The sequence below is a fragment of the Populus euphratica genome, unplaced genomic scaffold (genome assembly GCF_000495115.2).
Source record: "Populus euphratica unplaced genomic scaffold, PopEup_1.0 scaffold20.1, whole genome shotgun sequence".
In the NCBI taxonomy this organism is placed as follows: Eukaryota; Viridiplantae; Streptophyta; class Magnoliopsida; order Malpighiales; family Salicaceae; genus Populus; species Populus euphratica.
The window spans coordinates 490,756-507,341 of NW_011499854.1; the positions used below are offsets into that span (position 1 = coordinate 490,756).

At 32.4% G+C, this 16,586-nt stretch overlaps 1 protein-coding gene across 1 annotated transcript; it reads left to right on the forward strand.

The window, feature by feature from the left end:
* Positions 1-5,508: 5,508 nt before the first annotated feature.
* LOC105122478 (Acyl-CoA N-acyltransferase with RING/FYVE/PHD-type zinc finger domain-containing protein) lies at positions 5,509-16,271 on the forward strand. The gene is made up of 21 exons (XM_011021589.1): positions 5,509-5,896; positions 6,077-6,871; positions 6,982-7,050; positions 7,145-7,343; positions 7,622-7,706; positions 9,003-9,128; positions 9,301-9,369; positions 9,478-9,559; positions 9,650-9,709; positions 9,817-9,869; positions 9,953-10,119; positions 10,594-10,750; positions 11,373-11,430; positions 11,539-11,595; positions 11,677-11,922; positions 12,918-12,979; positions 13,982-14,038; positions 14,148-14,241; positions 14,381-14,521; positions 15,875-15,958; positions 16,001-16,271. The coding sequence occupies exons 2-21, from the start codon at positions 6,125-6,127 to the stop codon at positions 16,004-16,006; spliced, it is 2,619 nt and encodes an 872-aa protein (XP_011019891.1). The 5' UTR covers positions 5,509-5,896; positions 6,077-6,124; the 3' UTR covers positions 16,007-16,271.
* The last annotated feature ends 315 nt before the right edge of the window (positions 16,272-16,586 follow it).

Genomic DNA, 16,586 nt, shown 5'->3' on the forward strand with positions numbered 1-16,586 from the left:
CATATGATTTGATTTGATCGCCGATGAGATGGAGGTGGAGGAGGAGAAAAAAGAAGAGAATCAGGCAGAATCTGTTTTTTTTCTAACGATTCCTTGAGAACCAAAATAGTTTTTAAAAACTGTATGTGCAATTGTTTTTGTAAGAAATATTTTTTATTTTTTTTTGTTTTTAATATTAATTTGTAAATAAAAATAATAAATTAAAAATACTTTTAAAAAACGATAAAAAATAAACAAATCATGACATCATTCATCCGGTTTTTTTCACAAAGATAATCTCAATTTTATATTCATTTTTTTTTCAATTTTACAATTAAATTTTAATAAATCTTAATTAAGAGCTACTACTATTTATTTATTTTTAAAATTTTTCATCTGAAATTTTTTTCTAAAAAAAGACTTTATTTTATAAAAAAATTATAGATCGTTCAAAAAACAAAACGACACTCTTATTTTTCAACAACAAATTACCCCGTATATTACTAATTTTGTTTGGTAAACTACCTTAAAAAAATATTTTTTTAATAAAAATAAAACATGTTAATCATGATTTTATAGAGAAAATAAATCTAGCCTAACTATATGGGTTGGGCATCCTAACCCTAGCATACATTAAAATATAACAATTATAAATTATTAATTAGCTATATTTTTAGATTTTAAAAACATGGCTAAGCTAGAATAATAAAAATACATATTTAAAATTAAACTTTCTAAATAATTCACCAATCAAAGCAAGTAACCAAATTAGTTAAAAAAAAATTGATAAAACATCTCTTAAGCTAAAAAAAATACCATTAAATTAATATTCATAACATATCAAACTATGCATAAATTGTCATAAACTTATATATACATATTAATTGATGAAATAGTGATATCTTAAACATAAAACCTTTTATTACATCTAATATTGACAACAATAACAACATGCAAGTATACGTGTGTATGTGTATTTGTAGTGATCTAAACATTGATTTATAAGTTAAAAGAATACGCACAAAAATATATTCATTGAGCGGAACTTCAAATCAAAATTTAAGTATATATCTTGTAAATAAAATATACTATTTGGATCCATAGTTTATTTCATTTTAATCTTCGGCTTTTATTAACCTTTACTTGGTCTAGATTTTATTTCTCTTTTTGATTGGTAAACCTTTTCTTTAGTTTATCTCTTGAATTAGATATAACAAAAAAAAATTCAATTTTTTTAGCATTTCATTTTTTTTCCTTGTATTTTCTTTTCAAAAACTTCTTTTCCTCTCAAAGAGCAGTTGCTCTCTTGTACCAAAAATAAAAAAAAAATCATTACTAATACTTGGATGGTTTTAAAAAAGAAAAAAAAATGGCTCAAGGAAGATTCTTGCCATCCTTTCCTAACCTCTATAGAAAAAAGGATTTTTGATTCATTTTATCATCTTATGGGTTCAATTTGATAAAAAGAAACAATCACAAAAATAATCAGTTAATAGATTTTTTCTTTTTCAATCATGGTACAAAAATAGTCAATCAATGAATTTTTTTTTTCAATCATGGTTGATTGAGTGTGTTACTTTGACGAAGTCATCATGAAAGTTAAGAGATAATTATATCACTGGTTTACCTAAACCATGTAGAATCGATGCATTTATATCCATGGAAACAAAGCGCACTCGATTCTGAGATTCATAACTCTACATTCATTGCTTAAAAGATTAACCCTTAATCAACTTCAATCTATTAATGCAGAGTAACTCATTATGGACAAGATGTTGTTTGATTCATTGAAATAAATAAATTGTAAATGTTTGATGAGAATGCATCATCCTTGTAAAGAATACATTTCTTAGTTTATTGGTGGTGATTAAAATCCTTAATATAGTCAGAGATGTGACATTTATTCGTCTAAAGGTGGCATCCTAGTCAGTCTTCTTAGCTAGAGAATACAATAAAACAGGGATAAACAACATGCCACTCAATCTTTTTCATTAGAAATGAATGACAAATCATTTGCTTAAACCATAAAAAATAGGATTTTCTATTTAGGATATGAAAAATTCTAATTTAGTCTCTATTGTTTTAATTTAAGTTCAAACATCCTTGATTAGGACAAAACTGATTAGTTTTGTGTAATGAGACCCATGTTGGAAATTAATTGAAATCTTTCTAGTACTAGCATTTTACAAACACAACATGCCACTCAATCTTTTTCATTGAAAATGAATGACAAATCATTTGCTTAAACTATAAAAAATAGGATTTTCTATTTAGAATATGAAAAATTCTAATTTAGTCTCTATTGTTTTAATTTAAGTTCAAACATCCTTGATTATGACAAAACTGATTAGTTTTGTGTAATGAGACCCGTGTTGGAAATTAATCGAAATCTTTCTAGTACTAGCATTTTACAAAGTAGTCATTAGTTTCTGGTTTGTTGAATTTAGTCATCGGTTAAGTCTTAAACTTTGATTTTCTTCAATACAATCCTTAGAATTGGTCCAGTATAGCCTTCAATATTGCGCACTCGTTGCAAAAAGGTCCCTGGCCTTGAATTTTTAAAATTTGATTCTCAATTGGCCTTTAAACTTTAAATTTCTTGCGATTAAACCCCTGCTTGCACCAATTTGATTTTCTAAAGTCTCAATTGTATCCCTAATTTTCAAATCTTTGCAAATTGATTCAAATTAGATTTTTAAATTTATTTTTTCTTCATTTGATTCATTAATTGGTCCTTAAAACCTATTGAGGAATTATTTAACTCCTTGAAATTAATTATTTATTTCAATTTTGGGCTCGAATTGACTTTTAGACTTAATTTTGCCTCATTTAAGTTCTTAATTAAACAATTAAACATATTAGAAATTTGATTAAGCTCTCAAACTTGATTAATTCTTTTATTTTTTTTGTTTATAACCTTAAGCTTTGTTTTGAATTAAGTCTTTCATCTCATTTTATAAAAATATCATAATCTGACTATTTTTCTAGTATTATTGGTCTATTGTCATTCAAAGGTTTATTCTCTCTTGATTGACTTTTAGACTTAATTTTGCTTCATTCAAGTTCTTAATTAAACAATTAAACCTATTAGAATTTTGATTAAACTCTCAAACTTGATTAATTCTTTTATTTTTTTTGTTTATAACCTTAAGCTTTGTTTTGAATTAAGTCTTTCATCTCATTTTATAAAAATATCATAATCTGACTATTTTTCTAGTATTATTGGTCTATTGTCATTCAAAGGTTTATTCTCTCTTATCTCAAAAATATTTTTGGATTTTAGATTTGTAGTTTTTTATTTTCTTGAAATTAAATAAATAAAAAATATATTGTTATTTTTTTTTATAAAATAATTTGGGGGATCCATGATTAGGTTTTAACAAGTGGAATGACAAGTCTTATTAAAAATAATAAATAAAACTAACTCCTATTTAAAAATTAAACACTTGTTTATATATATAAAAATCATTAAATGTTGTTTAAAAAACATTTGTTTTGGTTGAAAAAATATTTTTTTATGAAGAAGTTATAGAACATTTTGTTAAATAAATTAAAAATGTCAATGGAATGATATGTATTGTTAAAAATATATAAATGAAAATAATTATTATTTATTAAAAACTAAACACATATTTATTGAGAAAATATTAAAATAAATTTTATATTTTAGTTAAATATATGCTTTTCAAAACAATATCTAAAATTTTATATGACTAAGAAAACTTACTTATTTATTGTTTTTTGAAAAACCAAGAGTTAAACCACAATAAATATACGTATAATTTATGGTTTCGATTGATGTGACGCTTAACATTCAATATTTTAGATTATGATTATAAGATATTCAACATTCAGTTTACTAGTTGTAAAATTACACCATCGGAGTAAATTTATTTGTAAAATTACACCGTAGGAGTAAATTTATTTTTTTCCCTTCAAAACAATCATAATATAGAAACTGCAGCTCCAACAATAAAAAAATATTTTTGGTTAAGATAATTGTCAAAATAAAGTTTGTAATATGAAAGAACAAAATAATTATATGTTATGTAGATACACTATAGTTTTTATTATATAAAAATTATAAATGTAAGTATAATATCAAATATAAAAACATTTACAATGATTTCCATCCAAACCACTAATAGTATTTTTGTATTTATAAAATTCTATAATAAAGTTTTTATATGAAGAAATGAGTTAGATATTGAGATTTTTGGTTTGTAAATTTTATTTTAAATTCTACAGGTATAAAAATATCTTGATGAATTTTTTTAATAGAAAAATAGTTCATAAAAGAAATTATCCAAAATTATAATACATCGGCCTTTCAGTCTAGTCATAGACACGTGTCAATGCCACGGTCTACGATCAGCTATACAAGATCCACCAGCCAACTCCATGTTGTGCCCTACCACTCGATGTCCATAAGATCAAGCCACGTGGTAAAATGCGCGCGGAATAGTTGTTAACGAAATTGGTTTTAGTTAAATAAAAGGTCCCACTTGTTTATCCACTGGGCTTCCGTCTCGTGTCTTCCAAATATAAACATTGGAATGATAATTTAATTCCAACATGATGTAATGAAACTAACCAAAAGGGGTGAGTTTTTTTTTTAATAATTAACTTCTTTATAGGTAATTGTTAAACTCGTTCGAGATGTATATTTATATTATAAAAAAACTAAGAGCGTTTGGGATTTTTTTATATACTGTGATCTATTTTATTATAAAGTGATAAAGTAAAATCATTTTACCTATAAAAAAATTAATTGGAAATTAAATTCTATAAGTTTTTTAGATATAATTTAATAGATTTAATATTAAAAAATTAAAATTAATTTATTATTATTTTTTAAAATAGATTTTATAATTCTTTTTCTTATGATTTAAATATTATTTTTGATGAGATAATTCAGATTAACTTAATCTTAATTGTTGGGTTACATGTTTGCTATGTTAATTTAAATTGATTAGATTTAATTTTTTTATATTTTTTTATCCTATTTTATCATTTTATATTTAATAAACAAAGAATTGAGCAATATTATTTATTTAATTTTGAAAAAAAAATTATCATGATAATTTCTCTCTTAAAAAAGTCATTGTTTTTTATTATTTAATTTAATTTAAATAAAATCAATTTATTTAATAAACAAGTTTATAACTCAAATAACAAATATTTTTTTCAAAACAGACATGTTTTCGGTACTAAAACATTATTTTTTACACAATAAAAAAATAATATTGTCTTAGGAGGCCAGGGTACAAACCTAGTTATTCTCTAAATAATAATATATAATGTTATTTCTATACTAGTTTGGATTAGAAAAGAAGGAAAGGAAAGACATATTAAAAAAAAAATTATTTAGAAATAAAAATATAAGGATAAATTAAAGGGTTCCCTTTTACGTTGTGTCCCATACATCATATCATCAACAACAGCTTTTCCTTTAAATTTATTGCACTGTTTTATTTTATTCTTTAATGAAATTTGATATCAAGAAATAGAGAAGTAAAAGGTCTCTCTCTCTCTCTCTCTACACACACACACGCACATCCCTGCGTGTTAGAAAACTTAAAACAAAAGGAAACCAGATAAATCTAGACCGCGAACCAAAAAAGCAAGTTGTCTCTCCTCTCCTCTCCTCTGTGTTTTTTTTTCTTCTTTTTCCTTTGCCGCTCTCCACGTTCCCGCTGTATTTTCGATCAAATTAAAAGTAAACTAAACCCTACGTAAAGTAAACCAATCATCTTCAATTACAGTTCCTGTCTGTTTGATTGATTGATTCATACCCCTAGCTTCCTTCCATTTTAGATCTGAAATCCAGCAGCAAGCAACGCGTGTGTGTTTTCTTGAATCTTGAATCCAATTTCGAGATTCGAATTGGAGGGCTTATTCTTACAATAGAGGCGAGGTGGGCTGTCTTGCTACTGGAGCTTACGGGGCTTTAATTTGGATTTAATATTATTAATATGAATATCACTCCTATTATGGCAGTGGCAATGCCTTTCTTTTTCGTCTAGGTTGTTTGGGCATTCCTTTTTTTGTTATTTTTTTTTAAATTTAATTATGGTAATTGTTTTGTTTTGTTTAGGTGGTGGCTCCTTCGATTCAAATAAATTGAATTAGTTTTTTTCATGCTATGGTTTATGTGGATATATCAGCAGCAGCAGCAGCAGCAGCAGCAGCAGATGTGAGTATGGTAGCTGCAAAAGGTGATTTGAAGAGAGAGCGTAATCCGTTTCCGGTGAAAGAGAATGAGACCGGGGAATTATTTCCTAACAAGAAACAAGCAAAACAAGAAGAAGCTTCAAACGACGACACAAAATCCGAAGTTTCAAATCCTGTAATAACACTAGTTTCTCCTAAAGGCAACGGATCATCATCCCATGATATCTCTGAAGAATCGCCTACGAATGCGTGCCCCTCTTCAGAGGAGACTCTGACTGTGAGCCAGGAAGGAGGTGGTAGCAGCAGTGAAGATACCACCTCCCATCAAAGTCCTCGAAATGATACTTGTGATTCTGTCCCTATGTCTCCTGTTGTGTTGGAGATTCCTGAGCATGCTAGTACCACGGGAGTTAGGAAGATTACTTTTAAGTTCAGCAAAAGAAAAGAGGATTATGATACCAAAACTTCGTCGCCTCACCCTCTACATGGTGGAATTGATCAAGGACTGCTGTATCATCGTAATGGGGATTATTATCCAAGGAACCACTCTGTTTGGGTTAATTCCTGCACAGAAATGCCTCAGACCAGAGAAAGATATATGGAGTTGAACATGTCTAAGAAGGTCGTTCCCTACAACTACCCTACGAATGTCAAAAAGTTGTTAGCAACTGGTATTCTCGATAGGGCTCGAGTCAAGTATATTTGTTTTTCTTCAGAGGTAATCTCGACTGATATTTATTGTTCCCAGTTTGCTTCTAATTCCCGTCCAAGTAACTTTCCTGAATAGCTTTAGGAGCCTCATGTTTTTTAAATTAAATGGTTTGCCAGCGAGAGCTTGATGGAATTATAGATGGTGGTGGATATTTGTGTGGCTGTTCGTCATGTAATTTCTCCAAAGTAAGTTGTTCTCTTGTAGTTAACATTCCTGATGTGTGGGGCTCCCCCTTCATATGTAATTTTGCTAACAGGGCGACTGAATGAATGCAAGCAGGTCCTTAGTGCATATGAATTTGAGCAGCATGCTGGTGCTAAAACTAGACATCCAAACAATCACATATACTTGGAGAATGGGAAACCAATTTATAGCATTATTCAAGAACTAAAAACAGCTCCACTCAGCATGATAGATGGAGTCATAAAAGACGTGGCTGGTTCATCTATCAATGAGGAGTTCTTTCGGGTTTGGAAAGGTGATGTATACTTTGTTTGTTATTCATTTGATTGTCCTTTTGAGACATTTTGGCTTGACTTGGAACCGAAATGAATACATGCGATGAAAAATATATGTGATTTTTGATGCGATGCATCTTTATATTGCAACCAAGCGAACGTAGTTAAAAAAAAAAAAAAAAGGAAAAAAAACACTGTAGTTGCATTATATTTACCAAACTACCCATTTGTGGATTTTAACTGAAGAGCGCCATGTATACATCATGCTAAATTGACTTATGTTTAATGTGGCATGCAGCTAGTCTTAATCAAAGCAATGCACTTGTTGGAGCAGATAAAAAAAGTTACAGCGAACTGCCTTGTTTGCCTCATTCTCATGTAAGGTAATAATAATAATAATAGAAGGAACAATCTCTGTAACTTCTATGTTTGTTTTGACCTTGTTAGAAAAATTATCTATGTTCCTTGTTATTTTTTTCCCACTTCTTTTGCCAATTCATTTGAGCGCGTGTCCATGTTTCTTAATGCCTGCACTGATTCCCTAAGTGCATGTATGAATTTTTGGGCATGGTTGGTGTGTTTGACCTGGATAAGAGTTGCGAAAGCTGTTCTTCAATATAGAAAATATAGAAAATTGTTTGTTTCCTAAAACTTGGAAACGTGATGCCTCTGGGTAATTCTCTATGACATAGATGTAGAAGACAAGCCTTATCTTTTACTCGTTGTGTGTTATTGTTGGTAACTTTGGTGTAAAAAGCAATACATATCCTGTGCTCTTCTCTGTAAACCTCTCTATATAAGTTTTCTACTCTTTTGATCATCTCTAGACAGACCTAAGCATTGCTTACTGTGGCAAAATCACAGAGGTAAAACATTATACAACATCATTCTTAACTCTTCTCCCTCTGATTCTCACAATTCTAGCATACTATTTACTCACAATTTTTTCTTATTTATTACGTACTTTGTGAGTTCAGATTAAGGTTTTCAACTTTTTTGGCGTGTTTTCCTCACTGTCCTTGTGTACAAATTGTTGATTGTTTGTTCCTTTTTTGATCCATCTTTTGGGTAAACTATTCCTGCTTATTATGGCGAAGAGAATCATCTTCATCTGTGTATTTTTCCTTTTTTTGCTCTCTTTCATGCTTTCTGTGAATCTTCAGTTATTTGCATATTCTTAATTTGTTGGATTTGTGTTTTCTTTATTGTTTTTTCATATACTTGTTATAGAGTTATGGATCTTCAATAGAAACATGAATATGTGCAACCCATACCCTTATCACACACCCCTCCCCCTGCTCTTTTCCTCCATGACAGAATTTTGACTCAGTTTTGAACTTAAATGGCTAAACTGGAGAGTTTCATTGAAAATGCAGATAGGAAGCTAAACTGCTCATCCTCAATTGTCATTGTTCAATGCTTAACTACCTATTAGAGGACATTTCAAGACAAATTTTCATGATCTTTGATCTTATAATACTGTTTCAGTTTTGTATAAATTAAGCGTGTCTGCTGATGTTTAAGAAACTTAGTCAAATCATGTACACTGAGCATTTAGCCTAAAGCTTCCATTCTTTTTCCTGAAAGTGTGTTTACTACTCACACTCTTATGGTTAATCACAATTACAATTCAATTTATCAGTTTCTGGCCGAAGATAATGCTGTGTTAAAACTTGCAGCTACGCAAGTCAAGCTTTGAAAGAAAGCTTTTGCCCAATTTCAAGCTCCTTTTTGTATAATAACAACTTTGCCAGTCAGCAAATGTATATGGAGACATCAGGCGTGAATAAGCAAACATTGAAGAGGTTTCCTCTCTCTCAGTCTCACTAATCACTTGCTTTGTTTGTTGCTTTATTCTGTTGAGGATCTAGTAAAAATTGATGGATCCACCTTAATTCCTCTTCACTATATCCATAAACTAAAATGGTGTTGGGTTCTTCTGTCTTGGTCACTGGCATTACATTTTTTGTTTTGCAGACCTAGCTTTTATTTCCCTGGCTCTGCTACGAAGCAAAAGAAAACAGCTGAGAGTGGTGTCAGGAAGAGGTGTGCTTTGGTCTATTCTCATGTCTGTTTATTGAAACCTACTGATGTTGTTGGGATTTTATCTTTTCTTGACTTTTTTAACATGGTATTCTTTCTATATTTTGGCAGGGATAATGATCTTCACAGGTTACTCTTTATGCCGAATGGTCTTCCAGATGGGACCGAATTGGCTTACTATGTCAAAGGGCAGGTGAGCAGTTTGGTAAAAAGGCATGCACCAGTGATATGTTGATATTGACACATGGTTTTATTAATAATTAAGTGGTTTTTTTTCTTCCAGAAAATACTAGGGGGCTACAAGCAGGGTAATGGTATTGTCTGTAATTGTTGTGAAGTAGAGGTAAGATTACTATGCTGTATAGTAACATCATATCTGGAGCTGCATGTGATGGTCACAGCCCTCTCATTATCCCACTCATTATTGCTCCCTTAATTTATTGGTGACAGATTAGCCCTTCACAGTTTGAGTCTCACGCTGGAATGTCTGCCAGGCGTCAACCGTAAGTAGCCTTTGAAAGTAGTTGGACCTTTCCTTGGTTAATTGATTTCTTTCTTATTCTTAATCAAGTGTTATCTTTTGCAGCTACCGTCACATTTATACTTCTAATGGACTGACGCTTCATGATATAGCAATTTCGTTGGCAAATGGACAAAACATTACCACAGGGATTGGTGATGATATGTGTGCAGAATGTGGAGATGGAGGGGATCTAAGGTTTTGTCAGAGTTGCCCTCGTGCTTTTCATGCAGGTGAATGTTCTCTTCACTACTCAGAGCTTTGTTTTCTACTTGTTTTCAGTTGTATAGTTTATAAACATTTCATTTGCTTCTACTCTCAAGACTTGTTTCTTGTTATTTCTTTCCCCTGTATTTTCCATCTTCTGAAATACTACCTTCAAATTCATTCTACATGCTTAGATTGTCATAATATAAGAATTTCTTCTCCATGCTAGGTGGGTTGGGCTGCTTTTACTTGTCATACTGTCTCAACCCATATCTCTTTCTGCTGGTGCATTTTTTTCTCAATTTCCATATGACAGACAAACTGTTTTTTCTGCTCTTGAATATTCGTTGGTAGAAAAAAAAAAAAGATAACTCTCTTGATCCTATATCAGTGGTTTCCCAATTTAAATAGAGTGCATTGTGATTTATGATTATTGAAGTTTACCTTCTTCTTTTTTATGAATACTTGTCCATTTCATCTTTTATTTGTTTGTGCTGCAGCATGTTTGGATTTACATGATACTCCTGAAGGTGCCTGGCATTGTCCAAATTGCAATAAACTTGGCCACGGAGGCAATTTTGCAAGACCTATTGTCATCCGGCTGACTCGAGTTGTTAAAACTCCAGAATATGATGTTGGTGGTTGTGCTGTTTGCAGGTTAAATCTCTTGGAATTTCTAATAGATTTTACCCTAGCAAATAGTAGGAAGTCATTTTTTTTAGGAGAAGTACTTGATGTTATTATAAAATTGGCCAATGACCTTTTTGTCACTCCTATGATTATATCACCAAGGTTGTAATTTTTTAACTTTTAAAATGCATCGTGGTCTTTGTAAGGTCTGTATTTTATGAGCTCAGAATGTCCTTGCTTAAATTTTCATACACTAAGTCAAGATTACTGAGCGTTAAGTTATATGGTTGATTATACCTTTCATTGGATCATTGCAGCAACTTTACGAGGAGAGGGCAATGAGTTACTGATGAAATAAGAAATTCACAATAGCAGCCAATTAGCAGAGATGGAATTCATTAGTTATTAAGGATTACAGAACTTTTGTAGAGTAATACATTAGTTAATACTTCCATTAATATAGAATTCCTAGCAACCAAGAGCTCCAAGCCCCAAGTTCCTTTTGTAGAAGGGTTTCCTACCGGTCAATGAACACAGATTTGTTTTTGAGTTTTCCTTGATCTTTGCTTGTTTAGTTCAATTTAGTCATTCATCAAATTTTGCTTTTGGTTCCTATAATCTTTATATGTGCTTTTCTTATGTTTATCAGGGCCCATGATTTTAGTGGCGATACATTTGATGACCGAACAGTTATCCTTTGTGACCAAGTATGCTTGATTTTTTCTTTTATCCTAGCCCTTGGGCGAGGATTCACTTCATATATTTAATTTTCGTATTTCTTACTATAGATGTCTTACTGTTATGCTCTCTTTCAGTGCGAAAAGGAGTTTCATGTTGGTTGCTTGCGGGAAAGTGGACTATGTGATCTAAAAGTAAGTCCATTATCTCAAAACCGCTTGTGCTTATGATCTTCCAGGAGTATTGACTATTTTTTCTTGAATATTTCACCATAGGAAATCCCCAAAGATAATTGGTTCTGCTGTCAAGACTGCAATAATATCTATGTAGCTCTCCGGAATTCTGTTTCTACTGGAGTGCAGAAAATTCCTGCTTCGCTGTTAAATATCATAAATAGAAAGCATGTCGAGAAAGGACTAGTTGATGAAGCTGCATATGATGTGCAGTGGCAAATTCTGATGGGAAAGAGTCGCAACCGAGAAGATCTTTCATTGCTTTCGGGGGCTGCTGCAATTTTTCGAGTAAGTTCTTTTGTGCCTTCTTGGATTTCTGCTTCCTTTTCCCACCAACACAAGCAGCTATTATGCAGAGAACTGGGTGAATTTGCCTTTAATTTATTCTTTTTTCATTTTCAATAGAATTTTTTGGATGTCTTTTTTCTTGGGTACATTTACTGAAATGATAAAAACTGGAGGTTGAGGTGTGAGAAATTTTAGTTTGGGAAGTGAAAATAAGTTGTGTTTTACTATTTATTTCCTTTTCTCTTCTCTGCAAAAGAGAAAAAGAAATCTGCATATTTTTCACTTCTACAGAGGAAGAAAAATGTGTTGTCTTCATTTAATTCACGGGGAGAGTCCAATTCATTTTATCAAGTGTTTAGCTCGTAACAGAACAAAATGGAGGAAAGGGGGGGTGGATCCTTGAAGCCTGCCCTAGCTAGTTTGGAACTGAGACTTGGTCTAGATGAGTTGAATCGAGCACTGAGTCAATTACAAAATGGACAAGGAACTTTCTAAATAAAAATAATATCAAACAAAAGAGCATTTAGAAAATGCTGAATGTTACCTAATGAAACTCCTTTCAAAGCTCATGCGAATCATTACCTCTCCACCATCAATAGAAAAAGGGAAAAGAAGAGGAACTAATGCTGTCCACCTTGAGAAAAACTAATAATTTAAATCTTGCAATGTGAAGGATGATGAAGATGATAGGACAATTAGATAGGTCCTTACCTGTAAAAGGATAGGAATTGTGTTTGTTAGGAATTAGCTGAGGTCAAAGTGGGGTAAGGGCCTGGTACGGTTTTGATGTTCATGAAGTAAATGTTCATGTTGTTACTTCAAATGCTCGAGGGTAAACAAATATTTTTAAGCCATTGAGTTGGGTTTGTCACCTGATGCCTTATGCAAGTTAAAGCTTTTCTTCTTTGGGTGCTATGTGTAAGAATGAACATCCATGAGTAGTCTTAGTAGATGTGTGTAGTGTTACTGATTATGCTAACTTTTCCTTTCAACAGGAGTGTTTTGATCCAATTGTTGCAAAAACTGGCCGTGATCTTATTCCTGTTATGGTCTATGGGTATGTTGTGCCTTTTTGCTGCCTGTACATTTTAGTCTTAACAATTCTGTTTTTGCTCCTGCATTCAGATTGTATGCGGTAAAAGTAGCCATGCTTTTGTTTCACACCTCAATTTGATTCGCATGTTTCATATGAAACCAAAACATGTGGCTGTATGGATATGGATCCGCATTCCCTTTAATCCTTTTGCTTTAAGCATATTTGATGTGGACTAACTTATTTGCACTCTCTGACTTTGAGCCTTGTCCTATGGGAAAAAGCCTAATAGGTGATTTCTACCAATTGGATGGAAATTAATAAACTTAATTTTGCATCTTAACATTAACACTTTGTTTTTCACTTATGTTGTGTGGTATGAATGTGGTATGAATTATCATCTTAAGTGTGAAATTAATCAGTCATGCTTTTCAAAACATTATAATTCTTTCTCATCAACATTGAAGGTTAATTATTAATTTTCTTCTTTGCTAAGAATTTAATTTATCTTCTATATCATTTTTGGAAATGTTTATGGTTTTGAATTATGAAGGTGCACTTGATTTATCCTTCTGCTGGTCTGTCTCCTTTAAAGCACACATATGCCAATTGCCAGAAAGTAGGCGCTCTAGAGAGTGAAAGTTATTCTCACTTGACATGTGCTATCGCATTTTGGGTTACAATGGTTGGATGAAAGTTTGGCGAACAAGAGAAATGATAAATTCTCTCCCTTCTTTGTGGCCCCTAAATTTTGATTCATGATAATGAAGGGATTGGAACAAAGGATTCTTATTTTCAATTGTTCCCATGTTACACTGGTAGAAGACTGATGTTCTATCCTTCTGTCTTTACTTCTCAATCTCTTTCCTTTCAACCAACTAGAGTATTAAGAGATGAGAACATTCTGAAGAGAATTTACATGCTTAGTTTAGCTGCATCAATTGCTGGTTCTGGTTTTCTGTCTCTAATTTCTGTAATTTCTCAGGACTTTCAGAACTTTAAAATTCTCTCTTTAACTTTATGCAGGAGAAATATATCTGGCCAGGAATTTGGGGGCATGTATTGTGTGCTTTTGACTGTAAGGTACATTGCATTTCATGAAATGTTGGTTTTTTTCAGCTTTTAACTTCCTTTTCAATTCATTGGTGATTTTTTTTTTTAATGTAATTGTTGCGGTTTGATGCATCCACAGGCATGTTGTTGTGTCTGCTGGTCTTCTTAGGATTTTCGGCAGGGAGGTTGCTGAGCTTCCTTTAGTGGCTACAAACAGAGAGCATCAAGGGAATGTGAGTGTCTATTGTTGGAATTTGAATGGGATGCTGGAGTTCAGCTTTTAATATTTACTTCCTCGTGCATCTTTTTTTTTTATAAGGTTCAGCCTTCTGATGAATAACCTTCTAACTTAATTTTGTAAATCTCTTTTAGGGTTATTTCCAAGCATTATTCTCATGCATTGAGAGGTTATTGTGCTCCCTGAATGTGGAACAACTGGTGCTCCCAGCAGCTGAGGAAGCGGAATCAATCTGGACAAGAAGATTTGGCTTCAGAAAGATGAGTGAGGGACAAGTAAGTTTTGTCTTTTATTCTTTAATGATGGTCAAATTTATAGTTCTTTTTATGAATCAATAAAGCGATGAAATGCTCATAAAAATTGAGAAAATAGCGAGCTTCCTTGTTTTGGTCATAACAGAATAAATTGTTTGTGCATGAAATGCAATGGATAAATTTATAAAGAAGAGGAAGAAGGAAGAGAATGGGGTGTGGAGGTGATATCTGCCCTCCTTTCATGTTATAAAGGCCCTCCCACTATCCATTATTTTTCAAATTGATGATTTTTTCCTTGTTGAAATTCTAGCTGATCTTTCTATTTACTGTCTTAATTTCCCTGTTTGAAAACAAATTATTCTTCCAAAAACTGCGTGACGCCAAAAACATTATTCTTCCAAAATACAAGCTGTGAAACATTCTTTTCCCCTTACACTTGAACTCCACTCTCGCAAAAACATCTAGAAAACCCAAAACCGAGTCAAACTCTAGTCTTCTCCTTACTCACAAATCATAGTCTGACAGCGAGACTCCAAAAAGCCCAACCATTGTGAAGCCGGTTGCAACTACTTCGGCAAAATAAACAATTTTCCCCACCATGAATCTGACTATTAGTGCCATAGATAAAAGTTCTGTTTTTAGGTTGCAGTTCTTTGAGCTATGATCTCCAGTATGCTCAAGCAGCAACGACTTTGGATGGGAAAAAAATAGTGTGAGGGAGAAGAGAGTTTGAGAGAAAGTGGGTCTTTGGGGATTTTGCGATGAGCTGTGTGATTAATTGGGAAAATTTAATCAAATTCACTTGTATACCCACTATTATAGATTCTTTTCATTCTAAAATTTTCTTCTACGTTATCCAGGTCTTCCATTAATATAGTTATTTTAGAATATTTGGAAGTTGAAACTCAGTCGCAAAATGCTCAGAAATGAAAAGATGAAAGTGATACGGAGATGGTTCTTAACGTTTTCTCTCAAAAAGAGCAATATATATATTTAAAAGAAATAACAACCAGTACTTTTTTGTGAGGATAGTGTTATTTGGAGAAAAATGGAGGCGGGTGTGCTGTTATAACTTAGGGCAAGTGCAGGCATCATCTCCCGAGAGGGTGGTGTGTGTCTGTCTTACAAAACATTGTTCAAGCTATTTTTGTTTTTGTCCCCTCTGCACGAAGTCCTTGGGTATTTTATTTTAGAAAGACATTACCGTAGATCAACGGAAGTTCAGCCACAAAACTCTAATTTGCAGTATAGATTTTGTCAAATAAATAGAAGCAATGGAACTTTGGTTGGACTTTTTGGCATTGGATGATCTTTGTTTAGATGAGAACTATTGTTGCAGGAATAGTAACAACTATAAAACATCTTTCTGTTCAGCTGTTGAAGTATACAAGGGAATTTCAGCTGACGATTTTCAAGGGAACATCTATGCTCGAGAAGGAAGTCCCACGGATAATTGATTAGCAGCTTGGTGCCCCAAGAAACTCCATCAAATTTATAGAACTCTAGGCGTATTCTTCCACAAGTATTTCTCTTTACATGTAATATTGCTGCTATTTTTGTTTTTTTTTGCCAGCAGCCTGCAATTGTTTTCTCGTAGAAACTAGAATTGAAGGAGGTGAAGAGATGAGTGCGTGCTGACCTTTTATCATGCATGCATGCTGCAAGAAATCCATAAAAATTGTAGGGTTTTTTTTTTTATTATTATTCTCTGTAATATTCGTCATGCTCGTTGTTTAAGACGTTGGATTTATTGGTCGTGGCTGCATTCAGATATCGCTTTTGAACCTCAACGGTGCATACAGAAGCAGGATGCCGTGGTGTGTCCCCAGCCTAAGCAACACGGAGGCTTTCGGTTTCCTAGGGAGAGCAGCATTGCATGTTTGGACTTTGGAGGAACACAGGCGTTGCCCCAAGGCCAACTTGCTAATATCGAATGGAGTACCTTCACTACGCTTCAGCACTTGAGGCATAATAAATCAGAGAACTTAACAAGCACAAAAAAGAAATGGAATAACAAAGAATAATGAGCCCGCAGACAAGATTAAGTGCTCATTAATTGCGGGCTGGCCTCCATATTTCTTTTCCG

Coding starts and splice junctions, on each gene's coding strand:
- LOC105122478 (XM_011021589.1), top strand. CDS start 6,125: ATGGTTTATGTGGATATATCAGCAGCAGCAGCAGCAGCAGCAGCAGCA. Junction 9,370..9,477: donor GAGAGTGGTGTCAGGAAGAG/GTGTGCTTTGGT, acceptor ATATTTTGGCAG/GGATAATGATCTTCACAGGT. Junction 9,870..9,952: donor ATGTCTGCCAGGCGTCAACC/GTAAGTAGCCTT, acceptor TATCTTTTGCAG/CTACCGTCACATTTATACTT.